Source organism: Aphelocoma coerulescens, chromosome 5, assembly GCF_041296385.1.
Source record: "Aphelocoma coerulescens isolate FSJ_1873_10779 chromosome 5, UR_Acoe_1.0, whole genome shotgun sequence".
In the NCBI taxonomy this organism is placed as follows: domain Eukaryota; kingdom Metazoa; phylum Chordata; class Aves; order Passeriformes; family Corvidae; genus Aphelocoma; species Aphelocoma coerulescens.
The window spans coordinates 44465772-44486264 of record NC_091019.1 but is presented as its reverse complement, the minus strand read 5'-3'; the positions used below and the strand labels follow the sequence as shown (position 1 = coordinate 44486264).

Below are 20493 nucleotides of genomic sequence, written 5' to 3'. Positions count from 1 at the left end.
ATCAAGAGGGAAGTTACTCAGAAATAAAAAAAAAAACCCCATGCAATAAACAGCAAGTGTCTCTCCCAGCGAAGGACTTCAGCTGCGAGTCAGTCTCAAGGAAATTCAGACTGCTTGTCCATCTCAGAATGCTCCTCTGCCTCAGAGCACGGTTTGGTTTTGTTCTGATTTTCCAATTCTTGAACGAGCGAAACCGTTGTTACTCGTTACCCTCCGTTACTACTGGATTAACTCCGTTACTCATTTGTTTCATCATGAAACAGCCCCCCCGAAGGGTCACGCCTCGAGGCGCCCAGGCCCGTACCCCGCGCCCCTCAGCGCCGTCAGGCCCCGCCCCGGCCCCGCCCCGCCGTGACGCAGCAGCGGCGGCGGCGGCGGCGGTCACGTGCGGCGGAGGCAGGCCCGCACCCGGAGCCGCCGCCATGCCGCTGCCGCTGCCGCCGCTGCCCGGCCGCCCCCGCCTCGGGCGGGCCCCGCTCCTGCCGCTGCTCCTGCTGCTCCTGCTGGTGGGCCCGGCGCGGCCCATCTCCTTCCAGCTGCCGGGCAAGGCGCGGAAGTGCCTGCGGGAGGAGATCCACCGCGACACCCTGGTCACGGGCGAGTACGAGATCGGCGCCCCGCCGGGCTCCTCCACCGGACCCTCCGCCAACCTCAAGGTGCGGCCCCGGGGGGGCGGGGGTGGCCGGGGCGGGCGGTGCGGCCCCGCCTCCCCTCGCCGGCCGTGCGGGGCGGGGAAGGAAGGAAGGAAGGAAGGGGTGACGTGTTCCACGCGTGACACCGGCCCACGCGGGAGCCGACAGCCGCCCGGCCCCGGCCTGCGCCGCACCGCGGGACTCGTCCTGCGCGAGGGGCCACCAGCCCGCCCAGCAGTTCCGGGTGCTGGGCAGCGACGGACCAGGGCAGCGTTTTAGTTGGAGCCAAATACGAGCTGTTTCTCCCCAAAGATCGAGTTGCAGCGGCCCGTCCTGCCATCTGCCATATAATCCGCACACGATGCAGATTATCCGGCGCCTGGCGAGATGGGCCGCTGCGATAAAGCTGTACCAGGGCTGCTGACACCGTGTGAGCAGGAAAGAGTTATGGTGACGTGGCCTTCCGAGGGCTCCCTCCATGCGTAGGGCTTGGCACAACGGGATCCTGGCACAGTGGAATGGGGGCTGAGAAACCAGATTTTGGTACACAAAATGGCTATTTTCATCTTTCTGTGTCGTGGCTTGCATGGATTTTAGGTAGGCAGGTGCTTGCTGCAGGGAAGAAAATGATCCTGAAGGATCTTAAGGAAGTACAGGCTTGGCAGAAATATACGTGAATAATACACTTGTGTGACAAGCAGCTATCAAAACTTCAACAGCTTCACTTTAATTCTGCCCACAACCTGCTTTCCCTAGGCTTTCTTCAAATTCCTACGTAGCTTAATAAGGTCTGTTACTACGTAGTCAGTTCATAACAGCCTTCTGTTCCCTTTTCTATTTCTGTCTACATTCCCAAGGGTTTCAGTAGTAAGCATGCAAACAAACAGAAGCAGAATGGTCTGCTCAGGAGTTTCTGAACTTGGTGTTCTTGAGTATTGTAGACGTCCTGAAGTCAAGTTGCCTTTACAGCATCTGCCTACCAATGCCTGAAGGCCCTGGGTTATTGGCAGTTGTGCTTGGTTATGGCTGGAGAAGGCTTCTTCCAAAGCCCTGCTTTTTAAAAAACCTTGTTCTTCTGTCCTTGCATCATTTGTAAGAGGAAACTTGTCTGTGTATGGGCAGAGCCAAGCTGCGTGAAGGCTTTAAAGTGTTGATGTAGTATTTGCTGGGTAAGGCACATGTATTTCAGATGGAGTGCCATGTTCCCATCTGTCTCTTACTGCTTGGTAACCAAACCTTCTGGTTCTCAGGTTGCCCACTCTTAGGTCAGTTGACCCCAAGGTCTCTTCCAAAACTCACTTTTATCACACAAGACTTATCTAGGGAGGTGATGGTGAACCAGTGAATCCCATGTTTAGGTCTTAATTGGCTTTGCTGATGAAGCTGATATCTGGGTAGTACTACTTATAGAAGTTCTTTCTTGTTCGAACTATAAAATTAAAAGAAGCCCTGTATAGTTTGAAAAGCTACAAAGGAGAAAAACATAATGAACACAATTCTTACTTTCCTTCTTATGGGTCAGGTATGTTGGGTCCTCCCAATATGATGGGCTTGTTAAAAGTGCTGAAACCCCTCTGCTAGGTGCCTGCTTTCTCTGTGGTCTGTGTGGGAAAGGTCAGTCCAGGACATCGTGGCTGCTGGTACGCTCTGTTCTGCACTGGATGGTCTGCTTTGGCCCCTTGGGTTGGGCCACCGAACAGAGGAGGGAGGAGGTTGGTACTTAATTCTCTCCGGGCTCAGTTCACTTCCTGCCGGTGAGCTGAGATGTGTGTGTGTGTGATAGCCCAGCGCTAACAGTGGCACCCTCTGTTTTGGAGGAACCCGTGGGCTCTGCCCGCTGGCTGCTGCGGGGGCTTGGGGCGCCTGAGCTCTCACTTGGCAGCCACGTGCCTCTGGCCCATTGTCGAGCCCGACGGTATCGGGCTGTTTGTCAAGGGCAAACAATGCCCTTTCTGTAGGGGATTGCCTTACCGTAAATAACGTTACAATAGCATGAAAAATCCCTTTCAGGTCGACTCCTCCACAAGCGTTCTGGCTGGGCTATTAGCAGCTTCTCCCGCCCTCGCACACCCGGCTGAATGGGCAGTGTATTTGGCTGATTTGGGTAATGCTATTCAGTTTCATGAAAGTGGATAGCAGAGCTTTTACTCTCCAGAATGCTGTTCATGAGCTGCAAAGGGCAAAAATTGATCAAGCTGCTTAAAGAGTAGCTCTGGTGCCTACCAAGCCATGAGGAAATAGTGCTCAAAATAATGGGGGCATCTGAGAGCTATGTTGTTGTGACTGCCTGTTGTGATGGAGGAACTGGTGTGCAGAATGTGTGGTGTCACGCTGCTGAGGCATCTTGGTTAATCGGGACCACTCCACTCAACAGCATGTGCCATGTGGTGGCCAGATCACAGGCTTTTTCACAGTGTTGGCATGGTCAGACACACAGTCCCCTACTGCAGATGGGCCTGCTCACTTGGGCCCAGTGCTTCCCAGTGCCTGGTGGCTTCCAGACAGGAGGTGGCTGGTGGCTCATGGCTTGTGGCAAGGGGATGGCAGCGCAGCTGCCTGTGCCTGACTGCGCAGGCGTGCTTTCATCTGCTTGCCGCTTGCAAACAGGTACAGCTCTGAGCAGGAGCTGCTGCACGGAGAGCAGTGCTCCTCATTGTTCTCAGATGCTGACAGCATATGGTGCAGGGGCAGCTACAACAAATCCCCTTACAGGCAATTTTGGGATAATCTATGTATACAGGAAGCTTGTTCCTGAAGTCTTGCCTGCTATGGTTTGTACCATAAAGTAGATGAAAACTTATATACTTGATCGTTTTTCCTGCCTAATGCAACAACTCTCATCCATGAGTAGGTTCACATTTGTTTCAAGTCCAGTGACAGAGAGTTCATTAGGTGCTCTAATAAGAACAGAGAGTGTTTCCTTAGAATAGTTCTGGGTACATAGCCCTTTTGCATGGCCTTTGTACAGGGAAAAAAAGGCTGGAGTGAAGTAAAATGTCTGACTTACTTTTTCTGTGCCACAAATTATTTTGTGTACTTTTGTCTTATATACCTTTAAAATTATTCCCAAGCTTTTTAGTCTGTTCATCTCTAAGACCTTCAAAGATCCCCTAGTAATTTTAGTGTCTGTGCTGTTTCAGACATAGCTGTTAAAAATTAGAGTAGAGGGAAAATGGGAAGCGTCTCAGTGGAACACACATTGTTCATTTTCATGCAGTGTTGTAACACCTTCCGTTTTTTTCACCCCTCTCCCTGGTCAGAGTGTTTCAGCTGGATGGAGCCTTTAATTGAGCTTAATTATTCTCAAGTTTGCGTCATGAAATGTGTGTCCTTTCTTTTTATACTCTTTGTTGAAGCATTTTTGTAGACCTTCCACAGTTTTTGCCTATTCTTGGTAGTTTTATAGACTTAGCTCAAAGCAGTAATTATTCTGTCTGTGTAGTCTGAATTGTCCTCTGAAGTGGCCACTTTTATGGATCTTGGCACCCTTGTGTAACTCAGGGCCGCACTCATGGTTCATTTCTAGAGGAAGAGATGTACCCTTCTCCATTTCATCTTCTGGGGAATGTTACCCTTTTGTCCCACAAGTCTTCTCCTTATCTTTGTTGCTATGAGAATTTATTAATTTTGCTTGGAAAATAAAGGCAGTGAATGACAGTTTGGTTCAGCTATAGTTCTTACATGTAGTCTGTAGTTGGGATTCATAGGAGAAGAGAAATTAGTGTGGGTTTCAGTTTGGGATTTTTTTTGATTTGTTGGTCAATTGCTTTTTCGTGGTGTTTTTTTTGGTGGGGGGTGTTGTTTTTTGATTTGTTGGTGGTTTTTTGGATCTAAGAGTCAATAATTACTTTATAGTCACTCTGTCAGCTCCTGGTGTGTGGATGAGGAGGGGAGGAATTGATGTCAGTCAACTGATATCAGTTGATGTAGTCACAAAGATGGAGGGAAACTGTTGGAAGGAGAAAGCATCAGATCCAAAGGGGAGGCTAGGATTACTCTTCCTGCACAGGCAGCATGAGCTCACAGCAGCAAAGTACTGTGTTTCTTACCTTCATTGTCTCTCTTACAGATAACTGACTCGGCTGGGCACATCCTGTATGCCAAGGAGGATGCCACCAAAGGCAAGTTTGCCTTCACCACTGAAGACTATGATATGTTTGAGGCCTGCTTTGAGAGCAAGCTTCCTGTGGGTAAGTGAAATGAAAGGTGTGCCGGCTGTTTCTAGCTTCTGATCAAGTTCGTGTAGATATGTGGATTAGCAATACGAGTAAAGTGATCCTGAGTGTGGTCCACAGAACACTTTTTGGCTTTTAAAGCTGATTTTCAGGAGCTTGTGGCCAGTCTCATTACAGAACATCTGCTGTCTGTGTTGCATTTGAAGTAGAGTAATCCTCTGTGACTGTTGTGTAGAGCACTTGGGTTTCCTCTGAAAGAGGAATCAGGCATTCCTCCCACAGAGGTCACCACAGTTGCAGTGAGTGGCAATACCAGTGAGCAAACCACACTTCTTTTGCCAGTTTCATGCTTCTCTCCACCTTGCAGTCAAGCCAGGATAGAGCTGGATGCTATCATCTCCAGGACCTGTCTTTCACCCCAGCAGGCCATTTCTTCCCCGTTTGGTAGAATGTAATCTATACACAATGTGTTCTTGGCAGCTATCCTGCGATAGGTTGACGACCATTTTATGAGGTTGGACAGTGTGTGTATAAGGAATGTGTCCTTAATTTGCACCCACAACTGCTCTTGAAGTGGTCCCTAAAGGGAAGGGGAAATGAGCAGGACGTCAGCTTTGCATTTGTGCTACAGGGATGGTTGCCTAACGAGTGCTGAGGCTTGTTTCCTGTGAGTGTGACGCATGTACTGCTTTGAATGCCCGTGGTCAACTTCAGGACAAACGTGCTGAAAGTGGCCAACATGTGGGCTCTAATCTCATCAGTGGTGGTGTGAGCACATGCAAGTTTGTAGGTGCTACAATCCTTTTATGGTTACTGTCAGAGTTCTACTCCTTGGGTTCAGTTTTTCCTAGGTCTTATCCTAAAAGATCCCAGAGTGTTTCACAGAGCATTCACTAGCAGCATTTCTCATGTCAGTTGAAATTCAGCTGCTGTTTTGCTGTTTCTGCTCCATGTATAAGATGCAAATAGTTTGCAAGTTGAAGGGAACTTCACAGAAAGAGAAGGCTATATTCTTTGCTGGGTTTGGGAGGGATCTGGCTTGTAACACCTCTTCTATTTTACAGATAAAATAGTGACCTCAAATGGTCAGGATTACATTTTTATTTTACTCCAAAGGTAGGACTTCCAAATGTTCCTTAACACATTGAGACATGCAGGCACTGGTGACTCATCTGGGAGTCACTCATGCTATTTACTTTCCAACACCTGGGTATTTGAGAAGTCTCCAGACAGTCCTGCAGATCTTTTCATAGCTTCCATGTGATCACACACTGAAGTGGGGAAGGTTTCTTTCTTTAGTTATGTCTAGACTCTTAGTTGGGTGCTTTTGAGCAGAGGTTTCTTGCCTAGACTGAGCCCCTTACAACTGTTTTGATTGTAGCAAATGTTTGTTCCCTGACTCCCTTGTTGCAAGTTTGTTTTAAAGCTTTCAGTATGGTTGAGGATTAAGTATTTCTAAATGCAGCTTCTACCTTGATGACCTGTGGGGTGCTGAGATGCCAAAATCTAGAGCTCATCAACTGAGCAGCTGGATCCTCTTCTGGAGGCTTTCTTTTTTTGGGCTTTCTTTTTAGACCCAGGTGCCCCAAATTCCACCTAAAGTATCTCCAGATTTTCCATGTCTGTGCTGGAAGTCAAGGAAGTATTAAAGTAAGGGACTTTAAGACACTGTGGGGCTTGATCTTCTGCAGGACTTGGTTAAGGTACTTGGAAAGAAGTAACCACATCACAAGGAAGTACCTTGTTTGCTCTATAGAGTCAGCATGGGAGTGGGGGAACTTACCAAGTCTATTTAATTCCCATGTTTCTCTTTGAAGGTTACATTTTTTTTCCCAGCCTCATCAAGTAAGTAAGCAGGACTTACAGCAGCCACCAAGGAGGATGTTTGTGGAGTACTGGAAGAGATAGACTGTTGGTAGGGGAAAGCTAGAGCTGTTGGATCTGAGGGGTCCAAGCAACTGGTATTTCTCCATCCCTAACCACAGAAATGAGGAAGAGGAAGTGAGAAGGAGAGCCTATATTGAGGGTTCACCTTATCAGAGTGGAGGAGTTCTTAGGGTGCTTCTTGGAGCTGTGGGTATTTGCATGATGGGCTTTTTACCTCTTCCAGGCAGAATGGTCCTGTCTTCCTGACCAGTGCTCTGTTCCCAGGCACATTTACTCTCCTACAATAAGATAATCTCAGATGAACAGCCAGGCCTCACTGCATTCTCCCTCTAGGGCTCTTCTGTGTGCTAATCTTTAACTGTTAATCTTTAAATGCTCCTGTAATCCTTATCTTCCCAAACTTTCTTAAGTGTTAGGACTCATTTTTTCTGGAATTCCTGGGGAAAACTTTCTGATGTTCAGTTCAACCGTCCTGCTTTCCCACTGACTCTGCAAATTAAGAGCTCCCCTAGTTTCCCAGGAAACAGTTCAGTGCTTATGTGAGATGGCCTCTTGAAGACCTGAGGAGTGTACGTATCAGTTTAGTTCATGATCTCTGAATCTTGACTGTTTTTCTCTTTGCTGCTGCTCCAGCCTGCTCTGCTGAGCCTTGGCTGCAGGAGAAGCAAGGGGTTTCTGAGGATCTGATGAGTATGAAGGGAGCTGCCTTGGGCTTAGTAAACTTACAGAAGAGCAGCTTGAGTTTTTCCCTGCCAGTCCCTGACAACATTAACCTCTTGCAAGATGTCTCCTCTCCATCCCTTTGCACCTGGCAGCTTTAAGGTTTCTGGTTTCTTACTGCCTCTTGGCAGCTCTCCCTTCCAGTCCAGCAAATTAATTCTTCTAGTTCTGTTCTTCTGTTCACTGGCCTTTTTATCTTTCTCATCTCTTCCTCCAAGCTTCAGCTCTTAACTCAAGTTGCTATAATTTGGGCACCATTAAAAAAACCTCTCACTTAACTGTGTGCTGTGAATTTTTTTTTGCAGCTACTGTTGTCTGTCCTACCTGCCTGTCTCCACCTATGCTGGTAACGTGTGTGGCATAAGCAGCCAAAACTTGTGGTTGGGGAAAGGAGTATGGGGGGGTCGTATACAGCCTGTATGTTAAAGAACAGTGCTGGGACTTCAGGGTGTTCTTACAGTAACCGGTCTTTTGTAAGAAAACAACAAAATTCTACCCTAATTGTAATTAACTGTTGGGCTCTTATATAGTGCATTCCCATAAGGAAACTTAAGAAGTGGTTTGTAGTTGATATGCACCATCTTATCAGTAGATTATTCATTGTCCTGCTAGCAGTAGAAGGTGATTCTACTCTGGTGTTGAAGAGCTGTTCAATGAGTGGGTAGAGAAAAAATTTCGTGTATCGATACTTGGTTGTATCGAAGATCTGGAGTATCTTTCTAGCTCCAATTGGAGTGACCCACCATAACCTGTACATTGAATTTGTTTGTGGACTGAGGGAATGCCCACCTGGCAGCCTTCAGAGACAAAATGTGAGTATTGGACATGGTCCTGCATGGTGACTCTGAAATTCATAGTTTAAGTAAATTCAGACCTTGTGTTTTGCTGTCAGCCAGTTGAGGACAACTGTATGTCCCAACATGCTGGGATTTGGGAATGTGTTACATACAGGCATTTTCTTGGTGGGTGGTATAGTATAGAATGATGCTCAGATAAGCTGATGTGCTGCATTTTTTAGAGTATCTGATGTGACTATCTCATATATATTTTTTTCCTCTTGCGAATGTTCTCAGATGTGAGAGTTTGTAGCAGTTGAAAGAAGCTGTAAGCCACAGGTTTCCCTAGCCTGGGGGTTACAGCCTTGAAAGATACCTACTTTGCGAGTGACTGCAGCCTTATGTGCTGTTTACGTGGCTCCAGCTGGCAGCTCTCTGAGGCAGTGTTTTCCCAGCTTCAGAAGCCTCTTGCTCTCTTGGGGTTTGCATTAGCAATGTGGTTCTTGGGTATCTGAGATGGTTGATAAAGGGATTGCATTGGCTTCTGCAGATACTCCAGCATGTGAGGTTTCAGTAGTCCTCATTCAGTTCCTCAATAGGAGCAGTTTATCATCTGCTCCTTTGAATGTAAAGTCATTTACAGCCCCAGTAACCTTGACAAGTTGCCGGTTCACTTCCTGTGAATGTGGGCTTCCCAGTTGACTACTTGTCCCTCTGGTGACTTATCTGTCATTAGGCTGTCTCATAGCAGCTGGTGTTCATGTTCTAATCCTCTGCAGTTTTTACAGTGATTTGCATCCTGTAGGCGCTCAGTGCTTTTAGTTACAGCTTGTTCTCATTATCTTTGGAAGGCTCTCCTTCAGCCAGGATTCATTGTGAAGTCTGTATTTTTAGGCTGGACTGTGCTGCCTCCGCAGTTAGATGCAGACATGGAGGGAGGGGAGGGGAGGGATTTGAATTCTTCCTCACTGGTGGGAAGAGCTGGTGATTTCCTGGCAGGCTGAATGTTTCACACAAGGAATCCTTTCATTATGCTTCCAGGAACAGGGAGGATGCCGGACCAGCTCGTGACTCTGGATATGAAGCATGGCGTTGAAGCAAAGAACTACGAGGAGGTATGTCCCCTGGCTGCCTGCACTGCAGGCTCTCCTTTCCCAGCACTCACGTGATGCCTTTTGTAGATCTGGGCTCATGATGGGAAGCTGTTTTCCCAGCGGTGATGAAAGCCTGTCTGCAAACTACAATTGCAGTGAAGCTTTGTGTGTTACAGGACAGAAAAAAAAAGGCAAACATCAACTAGAATTGATTCTGTACTCTGGGAACTGGAGCCTAATGTGTGAATTTCTTTGCTAGGACAGCATGACACAGCTTCTAGGCATAGGCATTAGAGGCAACAAGACACTGAGATGTGAAGTTTCCCCAGCCCAAGCAGCAGAGGTTATTTTAGGTTAATATCAGACCCTCTCTTAAAGGTCAAGTTTCAATGTTACTGTTCTTACCTTCCCGACTATAAGGTGTACTGGCTCAGCAGGCCTGAAATAGTGCTTGTGTGTTTCTAAGAACTAGCAGTGTATCAATGTAAAGGTGTTTGGCATAGTAGTAGCTGCTGTGGAATGACTATTTGGTTTGAAGGCATGACATTGGAAATAGGAGTAACAGCCTAAACATTTCCATCTTAAGAGGACATAGCTTGCTTAGACCCAAGAGCCAGCTGTGTAGAGTAGCAGTTGCTTTGTGCTGAGACAGTCCTGGCTGGTTTGGATACTGAATTTTTATGGCAGCTATCGTGCTTTTGGCTCACTAGAATTTGAGATCAGTCATCCCCCAGTACAGAGCCTGTGCCTGAGAAAATGAGAATTACTGGTAGAGAAAGAGTCCTGCAAATGATTGCTGTGTCCACTGTGCATAAGAGCATGGGAGATGCCTTAGGGAGGAGAGTGGGTAGCAGAGGAGGCTGTGTATGGTTCCAGTTAGAAAATTAACAAATTTCTGACATGGTCATGCTGGTGTTTTTATATCTTTTTGAACTTTGGGCTATCTGGACTTGCATGGCTTGAGTTGGTTGGGAGCACTTCCTATGTGGAGTGTAAGGAGGTGCTTGGGGTCAGGGAAGAGCGGAGCAATCATGGCTTAAGCAGTCTGGAGCACATCCTACATGGAAAGTAAAAATGTGCTTGGGATCAGGGAAGAGTGGAGCAGTCACAGGGCCAGCTGTCAGCCTGCTGCTGAGGGATTGCAAGAAGTTGAAATCTTATGGGGTGAATCCCTGAGAGTGTAAGTGGGGGGATTATGATGGCTATATTTACAGAATCGCTTTAAATCCCACCCCACAGCATAATCTAAGAGTTACATTACTGTAGTGCTTCCTAGAAGCACTGTTGCTGTGCAGAAAGGTTCTTGTATGCCTGTGTATCTACATACTCACTGGTTGTACTGGTAAAACTATATTGGAATAAATGCATCTGTTATGCTCACAAAATGTAGTTTGAGGGAAAAGGTCCAGGGAAAAGGTCCATGGACAAATACAAGAAAACAAGAATTTAGACTTTCAGTCCCACTTGATGCCAAATGCAGATCTTGGCAGCCCTGGCAAGCATCCTTGACTTGTGAGGACCTCTCAGAGTGGTAGACTGTATTGAGCCTTGTTGAGCGGCATGTCTAGGAAGGACTCAGACTGATTTATTATTTGTACAGCTGCTATAGATGTTTAACCACACTGCTTTGCAGTGTGTTTTCTTTTTTTTCACCATCTCTCTTAGTTTGCTGTAGTAGTTGTGAGTTTTGACTTGACAGGTTGCTGTAAGGTGTGTCAGAGGGCAGGGATGTTGCTCAGTTTCTCTCCTGGAATTGCAGCCTTTTTGAGGCTTTTGCTTGCGATGTTCGTTTGTTGATGAGTACCAGTGACCTGTTGTACAGCCCCAGTTCTTCTTGTTGGATTGCTGCAAGGACACTTAATTCAGGGAGTTTAATGAGGGTCACTGATACTGTCCAAGTCTGGCTTCATAAACTTTCATAGATCCAGACATTCTTGGAGGAAAGCAGCTGGAAGAGTGAGCTGGATTAGAAAATCTAACTGCAATGTCATACCTTAGTTATCTGGGTTTGGGAGGAATAACTTTATCCATTCAAGAAGTAGAAATGAAGATAGGGAAAAGTGAAAAGATCTCTGATGGCACTAAGAATGCTTGATGATCTAGGTTCTTTTCCACATCAGCTACCCCTTGACAATTCTTGGCTATAGTGTATCTTCTTCTGTGCTAGGAAGAGAGGAAGGCTTTGACAAATCTTTTAAGTGACCCATGGGAACCTCATTGGAGTTGTTGTCTTGGTTCTGGTGGTCCAGATGTCCTTTCTAGGATGATGATGTTCCACCATCACAGATGCTTGGTGGGCTTTGTTACAAAATCTCTTGGGAGCAGCTGTGCATATTGGCTTCATTAGGGGTAAAAGGTTCCGGGACTGCCCAGGGAGGTTGCAGTGTTTAAGGAAAGACTGGACATGGTACTTAGTGCCATGGTCTAGTTGTCATGGTGGTGTTAGGTCTTAGGTTGGACTTGATCTCAGAGGTCTTTTCCACTCTAATTGATTCTGTGATTCTCTGATTCAGGATACACATTTTGGAATACGTGCAGGACTAAAATTAGCTATTAGATGTTTGTAGCCACGCCTGTTAAGAATGGCTGAAGGGATGCAGATGGAGCAGATAAACCTTGTTTTTTCCCAGTGGAACCCTTGTAGCCTTCTGTGAATGAGGAAATGAGCCCTCAAGGAAGATAATGGATCTGGTCAGTGCAAGGCTAGCTTGTCAGTACAGCTGCCCCAAGACCTTGTGTGTATTACAGACTGGCTGCTCTAGCAGTGTCAGCAGAGTCTGGGCCACAGGCGTGCCCAGACACTGGTGCCAGTTTTTCAGCAAAGCTGTCTGCTGGCAGATATGTGTCCAGGCCACAGGGTTCTGTCATTACAACCTATTGGCTAGAAAGCAGGAGGGGGTTAACCTGCTGCTTCCTACCCCTTCTCTCAAACACACTCCAAACTGACACTGCTGTGCTGGCAGAGCTATAATATACAGCTTGCCTCAGCATAAAAATCCTCAGATGATTGGTGGCTTGCTGCTTGCCAGGATATGCGTGTCATGTGGAGACCCTTCAGTGGAAGGGCTGATTAGCTAGCACTGGCCTGGTCACGAGCATCTCTTCAGCTCTTGCTCTGATGCCCAGGCAGCTGCCTCTGGAAGTGGCATTTTGGGGATACCTTCATGCTGGGTGCCCTGTTGCCTGCCTGTCAGCGTGGATCACGGAGAGATGCCATCATGCAGCTTATACCTGAGTAATCCTGTGAGGCTGAGACTGGTGGTGAGATGCAGGTGTTCTGTGTGTTTTCTGTAACTCACCTTTCTTCTGCTGCATTACTTGGGGATGCAGCATCTGGCCTTCATGGCAGGGGCCTGTCACTTGCTGGTAATAGTGACAAATTCTGTGCAAGAACCGCAGTTACCCAAACCCTGCTCTGGAGAAGTGGCAGGAATTGCAGTTAGCTTCAAGTGTCCTTGTGTCACAGGTTTTATGTAATGTGTGTGTCAGGTTACAGCCACAACTGGGGCAGAGACACATGTCTGCACATTCAATTTAAATAGTTGCTGTTGTGTGCTGTGCTTTCTAATTGAATTTTGCTGTGGGTTTTTGTTTTTGGATACCAAGCGTGTGAGCTGTGGGACCGGGGGCTGGGTGCCGTGCACAGAAGCGATGCCCGACCCAGCGTTCCTGAGGGAAGCGGGTTGCTCCCGAGGGGGGCCGGGCCCGGCAGCGGCCCCGCAGCGCCACCCGGTGGCGCGAGGCGGTCGCAGAGCTTGGTGGCTGCGGGGTCCCTGCCAGGAGCCTGTGCTTCCCTGGAGGTTCCGTTTGAGAGGTAAAAGTCCCGAGCTCTTGTGGGATAATTAAACTGCTGCTGCTGGGAACCGGGCTGCCTGGGCTTTCCGGGGCATTAGCAAAGGGAGTCTCGGTGCTAACAGCCTGTGTGCCTATGGAACTGTATCATACGCATATGTAAATTAGTCACCTGTATCTCAGGCTGTGATTTATACTCACTGGAGGTTTAGTCATGTGGCAAGATCTTCTACCCACTCCTCAGAAGCCAACTGTGAATAAGTTAACATTAGGCCGAATAAGGAAGAAGTGTGCTTGTGTGCATGCTGTGCTCTTCCATTGTGTAGGAGGAGTAGTAGGAAAGTGTGTTTCTGAAAATAGGTGGGAGAAGTGATAGTGTTTTATGCAATGGTAGTTTCTGGCTTGTAGAGGTATTTCACGAGGGGAAGGATGCCCCAGATCTGTAGTGTGTGGGGAGGAGTGGTTCAAACTGGCAGTAAAAACCCATGTGGGAGTTTTTGGTTTTGGTTCAGTGATTTGACTTTTCTGTTTTCTAGATTGCTAAAGTGGAGAAGTTGAAACCCCTGGAAGTAGAATTGAGGCGCTTGGAAGATCTTTCAGAGTCCATTGTTAACGACTTTGCTTACATGAAGAAACGAGAAGAGGAGATGAGGGACACAAATGGTGAGAGACCATGTGCCCCTTCAGAGGGATGAAACTCTAAAACCCCTTATTTCTGCTAAATGTGTTATTAGGCCAACATTTGGAGATCAAGTCATTATAGTGGTCTCTGCCTGTTCTGTTCCTAGTAAGGGAAACCTGAAGTAGTCCCTGAGTCTTGTTGTTCTGTCTCTAGAAATCATTTCTTTCTGTCTCCATTCATAATGTGAATTACTTTGTTCCATTCAGTGTTGCCCATTAACCACAGCTTCACCTTGTTCCCTGCTATTTTCCTACTCATTGTTCCCTCTCCTTTTATTCTCAAGTGCTGCTGGTCCTTGGATGCCCTTGCCTTCATGCTGTCTTGCTTTTGCATGTGGGAGGAGAAGAAGTCCTGGGAACTTTGCCATCTTTGGGTGCATCCTGTGATGCCAGACTCAGGTGCAATGGTTTGTTATCTGTTTCAGAGTCAACAAACACCCGGGTTCTGTACTTCAGCATTTTCTCCATGTGCTGTCTCATCGGACTGGCTACCTGGCAGGTTTTCTACCTGCGTCGCTTCTTCAAGGCCAAGAAACTGATTGAGTAAAGGAGCAAATCTTCTTCCCCTTCCTCTCAGACCCAGCTGGACACCGCTGGGACCTAGCCATGGCCCCCTGGAGCCATCTCACAGATGATACCCACTGACTGGAGCTTTTCTGGAGGAACTTGGACCCTAAAGGGGGAGGGGAGCCTAAACATCAGAGGCAATGGGGGACTTGTGAAATCCTGTTGGATGCTGAGGGTGGGGGAGGTCGTGATGGGTTTGGGTATTCCTGGGGCAGCGATTAAATAAAAAAAGATGTTTCCATGACAGCTGCAGCAAGTTTTTTGCGCTGTCTATTCTCCTTTTATAATCATGGCTTGATGATGTCTCCCATCTGTCTGTGACTGCAGTGTTACTCAGAACCACTTGACCCTGCTGCACTCTTTAAGTGGCATGCAGGTTGCTCTGGGGCAGAGCAGGGGAATCCTGTCCTCAACAGCAGGGATCTAAGCCTCAAGCAAATGGAGACAGGATTCATCATTCCAGCAGGGCCTGAGGATAGAGGGTCTTCCAAGCTTTGGTCCCTGTCGTGGGCCTCTGTGTTTCTCCCTGTGGGAGCTGGTATCTTTGTGCTGACAGGTCAGAGCGCTTGAGCATACAGTGATTTAGCCTGGAGGAAGGGGAGCCTTCTAAGGCAGGCTTGGAAGTGTGTTTGAGCTTGGAAATAAGCCTGCTTTGCTCAAATAAGCTATCCAGCCTTGGTCCCACCCTTTCCCCACATGTTTGTCTTGGATTTGCCTCTCTTGTTTTGAAATGGTGCAGCAGCTTTCCTGAAAGCCGTGGTCAGGAACAGCCTTTTGTGCAGGAGGCCTTGGTCAGATACAGTCACAGAGGAGATGGGAGCAGGTCATGCTAGGAAACTTGGTCTTACATTGAGCAGGAGACTTCTCATCTATCCAGGCAGCTGGCTGAATGTTACTTTCTGAGACCTCAAAGCAAGGTGAGGTGATGCTCACATGAGGCATGAAGGCCTGTACCCTGCATTGAGGTCTGAGGGTACAATAGTGCTGTGCAGGGTAGCAGAGGAGTTGGAGGAATGTGGATGAACTGAAAAAAGGCAGTACAGAGTGGGAACAGGCTAATTCTACATCTGAGGGGGCAGTCTGAACTGTACCCTCAACAGAACTATTTTCCTATGCAGTACTAGACAGTGAGAACCAGCAGCTTCTCACCATTTCTCAGCTGTCCAGATGGCATGATGTTAAATAAACCAGGCTGGGAAAAAGCAGGCAGGTTAACTTCCTGGACTTAACTTGCTGCAGTTTTTAGGCCATGATTACATTTCTTTCATTGTCTCTGCATTCCTTCAGAGCAAGTGGTTCAGCAGCACAGCATTCTGGTGTCGTGTGTCTAGACCCTTCTGGGTAGGGATGGGGTTGTCATGGCCCTGGGCCCAGCCTAGCAGTTCCAAAAAAGCATAGTTTTATAATTTCTGGCGAGTCTGATCTATTGCTGGGAAGGAAACAGTTGTCTGGGGTAAGGCAATGGAAAAGAGGATGTAAAGATGATCTTCTGTCATCTAAATACATTAGTTCTTTGCCATTCCCAAGTTCCTGGAGTTGTTAGTTCCACTGCAAGTACTTTGATTGCTTTTAATTTGTTTGGTTTTTGATAAAGCCATATTAGGATCCTAAGTCCACTCCTCTGCCCTTGCATCCATTTTATCCATGTACGTCTTTGGAAGCTGTTACAGTGCAGAACAGCAGCAGTGCCACAGGACTGAATTACAGAAGTAATTTGAAGGTAGTTTTAGGTTCTACAGTTTGAAGCCTGTAGATCTGTTAAGGTTTTGCTTTTGTTTTTATATAACTTGAAAAGACAGTACAAGAAAGGGGCTTTTCCTGTCTTGTCTGTTTTGATATCCTCTCCTTGTCCTTATCTGAATACAGAGTTATCTTAAAAATGGTGGTGAGGCCTTAAGTTCCCCAGGTGACTGTTACACTCTCATCGTTCTGGTGTTACGTTTTGATCTTCACTGTACTGGTGTGGTTACTGGGGAGGAGGTACAGAGGTGTGGATTTACTTGTAATGATTGGTTGGGGGACTTTTGTCAGCTTTCTCAAATAAAATTTTTTTGGGGGAAAAACTACCCACCTCACCTTGTTGCTGTGAGTCTTGTCCTCTCTGTGCTTGTTCCTACAGACTGCTGTTTCCTGTTGACCTGTCACATGAAGCAGCAAGTAAACAGACTCCCCACAAGCCTTAAGCTTCTCTAGTAACAATTAATTCTAGACTTGGGAAGGGTGCACAGGCTTCTCTGTGTAGTGGGACCAGGACAGCAAGTGAGGTGTCCTAATACAGGTTACCATTTTTTGCCTTTCTCCCTCCCCACCTCATTATATCGCTCTATGTAGAGGAATTTTAAGGCTCGTAGTGAAACAGGGCTGGTGCTCTAGGGTACAAGATCCAGTTTTTCACCATCGGCTCCCATGTAAAATTTAGTTCATTAAGACAAATAGAAGTACTTTCAGTTTTGTATTTTAGAGGAGACTGAAAACTGTTGCAAAGATGAGTTGGTCCTATGTGAGTGGCAGAGACCGAAGAGAGTGGTTAGGTATTTATTGAAATGCTGTCAGATCTCCTCTGCTGACCCTGCAAGCCTTTTGTTAATGCAGTAGCCAAGTGATACATGCTGCTAACAAGACTGGGGACACATAAATGCTAGGTAACTAGTTAGTATTATCGGGGAGAATTTCAGGAAGGGAAATCCCCAGATCTCTAGGTAAGGATTAGACTCTGCAAGTTCTTTCCCGGATGAGTATTTTGAGTATGTGAAATCATACAGCTGCTTGCATGGGGTAGGTTGGTAGTGAAGTCTTGATTGTTTTACAGCACTGCAGATGCAGGGCTGGTGTCTTCATTCCATTTCACTTCTGGGAAATAGGCTAAAGTTGAGCTGTTGCAGATACTTGGGTCTGAGCCCATCTTTGTGTGTGACGGATGCATCACTGGTGAATCGATGATTGCCTGTAGCAAACTGCATCAGACGTTTCCAGCCTCTCCCACCCACTTGTCAATGTGACTAACGATTTAATTATCACAGTACTTAACACAGCACGTGAGCATTCCTAAATAAGGTTTATCTTTGTGTATTCCCCCTCCTGCTCTGCCAGCGTGGGCTGCACCCTGTACAGGGTGCCCAAAGCAGCTGCTGTTTGCGTGCATGTGTGAGGGGATGAGCATTTTACACACTTACTCATTTTTTGTAAGCTGCTCAGGTTTGTGAGAAGTAAACCAAGTGTACAACATCTGTGTTTCCTTCTAACTGGCAGATGAGAGACATTTGATTCAAACTAGTTTGGCAACTGGTCAAGATCATGAGGGGATTCCCACTCATACATTTCAACAGGTCCTGAGGCAGAGGTTTGGGAAAGTAGCATGGCCTCTCTTTACCTCTGTCATTTCATGTGATGTATTTCTGTCTCCCATATCTTTAGTTGTGTCCCTCTGCAGTACTTGTCTTTCAGATGCCTGAGATGGCCATGCTTTTAGTGAACAAAGTCTTTGGGAAATGAACTTCCCTTATGTTGAAGGTGGCTTGTTGGGAAAGAGAGACCACAAACCTGAAATGGATAGATCTTTCAGAGGAGAAAAAGAAGGCTGGGTCTGGTGAAGACTACAGGAGTTCAGCATTGGCAGGTTTTTTTTCTGCTGTCCTTTCTCCACTGTGACTTGTGCTTGTTTTTTCTTCCCCCAAATTACTGCATGTGGTGGTGTGGTAGCTCTGGCAGACCAGAGGCAGGTCACCTTTCTCTGAGGAGATTGGAAAGAGCAGAGGATTTAGAAAAACTGCCAGTTGGCTTTTCTTAAACCTTTTTGTAAACCTGAAACAGGTGAGCCCAAGCCTTTGCTGCTGCACTAAAACACTTGTATTTGCTCAGTAGTCTTTGTAGGAATCCTATTTTGCTTTGCACCGGAAGGAGTGGCAGGAGCTAGAAGTTTCTCTGTTTCAGCTGCAGCTGAAGTGACTTTCTGCAAAATGGTAGTAACAGATTCCTGTTCGCTCCTTCTATTGCCAGAGGTCCATGTGGTTTATCAGCTCAAACTCAATGCATTAGCTTCTGCATTTCCAGCTTGCTGACAGCCTGCCAGAGGACCTGTGATATCTTGGTGTCCATCCCAGTGATCTTTGCTATGTTGATTTAGCTCATGTTTGGAGAAAGCTGCTATGTTCTAAAGGACTCATCTGTCTTGTATTTCAGTTTCTGCAATAAAATGTACATGTTGAATAACTTCCTTTGAGGGCACATAACCCCCAAAAAAGCAATGACAGGACCATGCTCACATTGCTTTGTCTCACTTCTGTGGTTTCCTGTCACTTAATTTCCTTTCACAGCTGGTATTCCTGAGGTAGCTTTCCCCTGAGCTTTTAAATCAATTGCATTATGTGATCTCTACATAAACTGCACCAAGATGTTCTGTTGGAATTGTAATGGTAAGAATTTGTTTTTCCTTGGTTATTTGGTGGATGCTGTTCCTACAGCTGCCAGTAGATGAGGCAAGCAGAGGGGACCAGGTGCTTGTGTTTTCCTGCTATATCCCATTGCAGCTCTGGTCTGACCTGCTGCAGAGTTTTACCCTCTAGCATTTTCTCACCCATACCAGCTGCTTGGGCTTTTATTTCCCCCAAGTGCACTTAGTTTGGACAATCTTCCTTCACGCATAAAGTATTTGCTATACATATATAACTACATTTTCATGGTGTTGTCTTCTTAATGATAATTAACCTTGTCACTTCTCAGCGTGGGCTGATCTTTGCTTGGCTTAGTAATATAACCAATGTACTACCTTGACTCTGAAAACTATGAATGAGATCTTTGAAGTAAGGCAGATGCTTGCCATGATTTGGTTTAAATGGCAGCTTCCTTACCCTTACCCAAATTCATCCTTCAATACTCCTTTTGCAAGAGGCAAAATGACACATTGCCCCTTGATGGGGGCTTGATGGTCTGATTTCTTTAAATGCTTGAGTAAAAAATACAGTGTAAAGTGAGGTATGCATTCTTCAGTTGTATTCCAATAAACCTGACTGACTATCGACTGCTACTTACCTTAGGGGCATCTTGCTGGGAGAATTGCCTGCTTCTTAAAGGGTAGTAAAGGCAATGCTGTGGGGTGGCTAAACCTGATTGTAGCTACTATTGTAAGCATTTTATGGAAGAATTTGTAAGATACTGTAGATAATAATGGTCAAGATAGCTCTACTTTTCAAACTGGAAAAATGAAGATTGATTTTTAAAATTAGTCTTCTGATGTTCTACAACTGTTCCAAATTCCTTAATCCCATTTTCACGAGATTTTTGTCATGCAGATTTTTTTTTTTTAATTATTACTATTTGCCAGGTGACATTTTGCCAAGTACTCTCCTTGCAAGGGAGGGAGTAAATGATCCTTAGCAAGACACGTGAGCTTTTTCATCCATTACTGCAAGCTTCTTTATCCCAAAACTGACATGCTGTCTTTGCTGCTCCTAAGGACATCATCTTTGTAGGGAAATAGTTTCAACGCACAACAAATAGATGTTGATATATAAATTACTCACAAATAGGTGCATATAATGCTGAACAGCTCTTTAACCTTCAGCACCTTGCAAGGAGCATTGCTCATTCTTTCAAGCATCTTCCTAAGGTAGTGAAATAAGAGCTAACTGGGCTCCATTGTGCCTGGGTTTAGGGCTTTATGCTTCAGCTCCTGAAGTCTCCTGTAAGCTTGGATCATTGGTCTTGAAGTGAACATTCTGCATCATTTAACTCCACTTTCCCACCTGTAGCTGTGACCACAGAACTTTGAAAATAAAACATTGAAATGATGATAATGTGCATCATTTGTGAAGAAAATAAACGACAAACCTAAGATTAGGGTTGCAAACAGTTCTTCATGACAGAGAAGTCATTGCAGTTTCAGATCTAAAATATTTATGAAGCTTTTAGTTTATTTCTTCATCAGAGAGAGAATCCGTGAACTGTGAGTGGCACGGAGAGGGAGATTGCTATGCTTTATTAACAGTGTGAAATGTGTACCCACTGCAAGTGCTCCAAGTGCTCCAGCAGATCTTTGTGCTTGGGGTGCAGCCGTGGTGTTTATCCATGTGTGTGTTCTCCCTTGTGTCAATTATTTTTCAATAATATATATTATGTGTAGCATGGCTAAGCAAAAAGAAACATTACCATCTGTACAATAAGAAGCAGTAAT

The 20493-nt window shown here is 46.1% G+C and overlaps 1 protein-coding gene across 1 annotated transcript; it reads left to right on the top strand.

Moving 5' to 3' along the window:
- The first annotated feature begins 372 nt into the window (after positions 1 to 372).
- Positions 373 to 16390, top strand: TMED10 (transmembrane p24 trafficking protein 10). The gene is made up of 5 exons (XM_069017910.1): positions 373 to 656; positions 4702 to 4822; positions 9232 to 9305; positions 13613 to 13739; positions 14183 to 16390. The coding sequence occupies exons 1-5, from the start codon at positions 423 to 425 to the stop codon at positions 14302 to 14304; spliced, it is 678 nt and encodes a 225-aa protein (XP_068874011.1). The 5' UTR covers positions 373 to 422; the 3' UTR covers positions 14305 to 16390.
- Positions 16391 to 20493: the final 4103 nt, after the last annotated feature.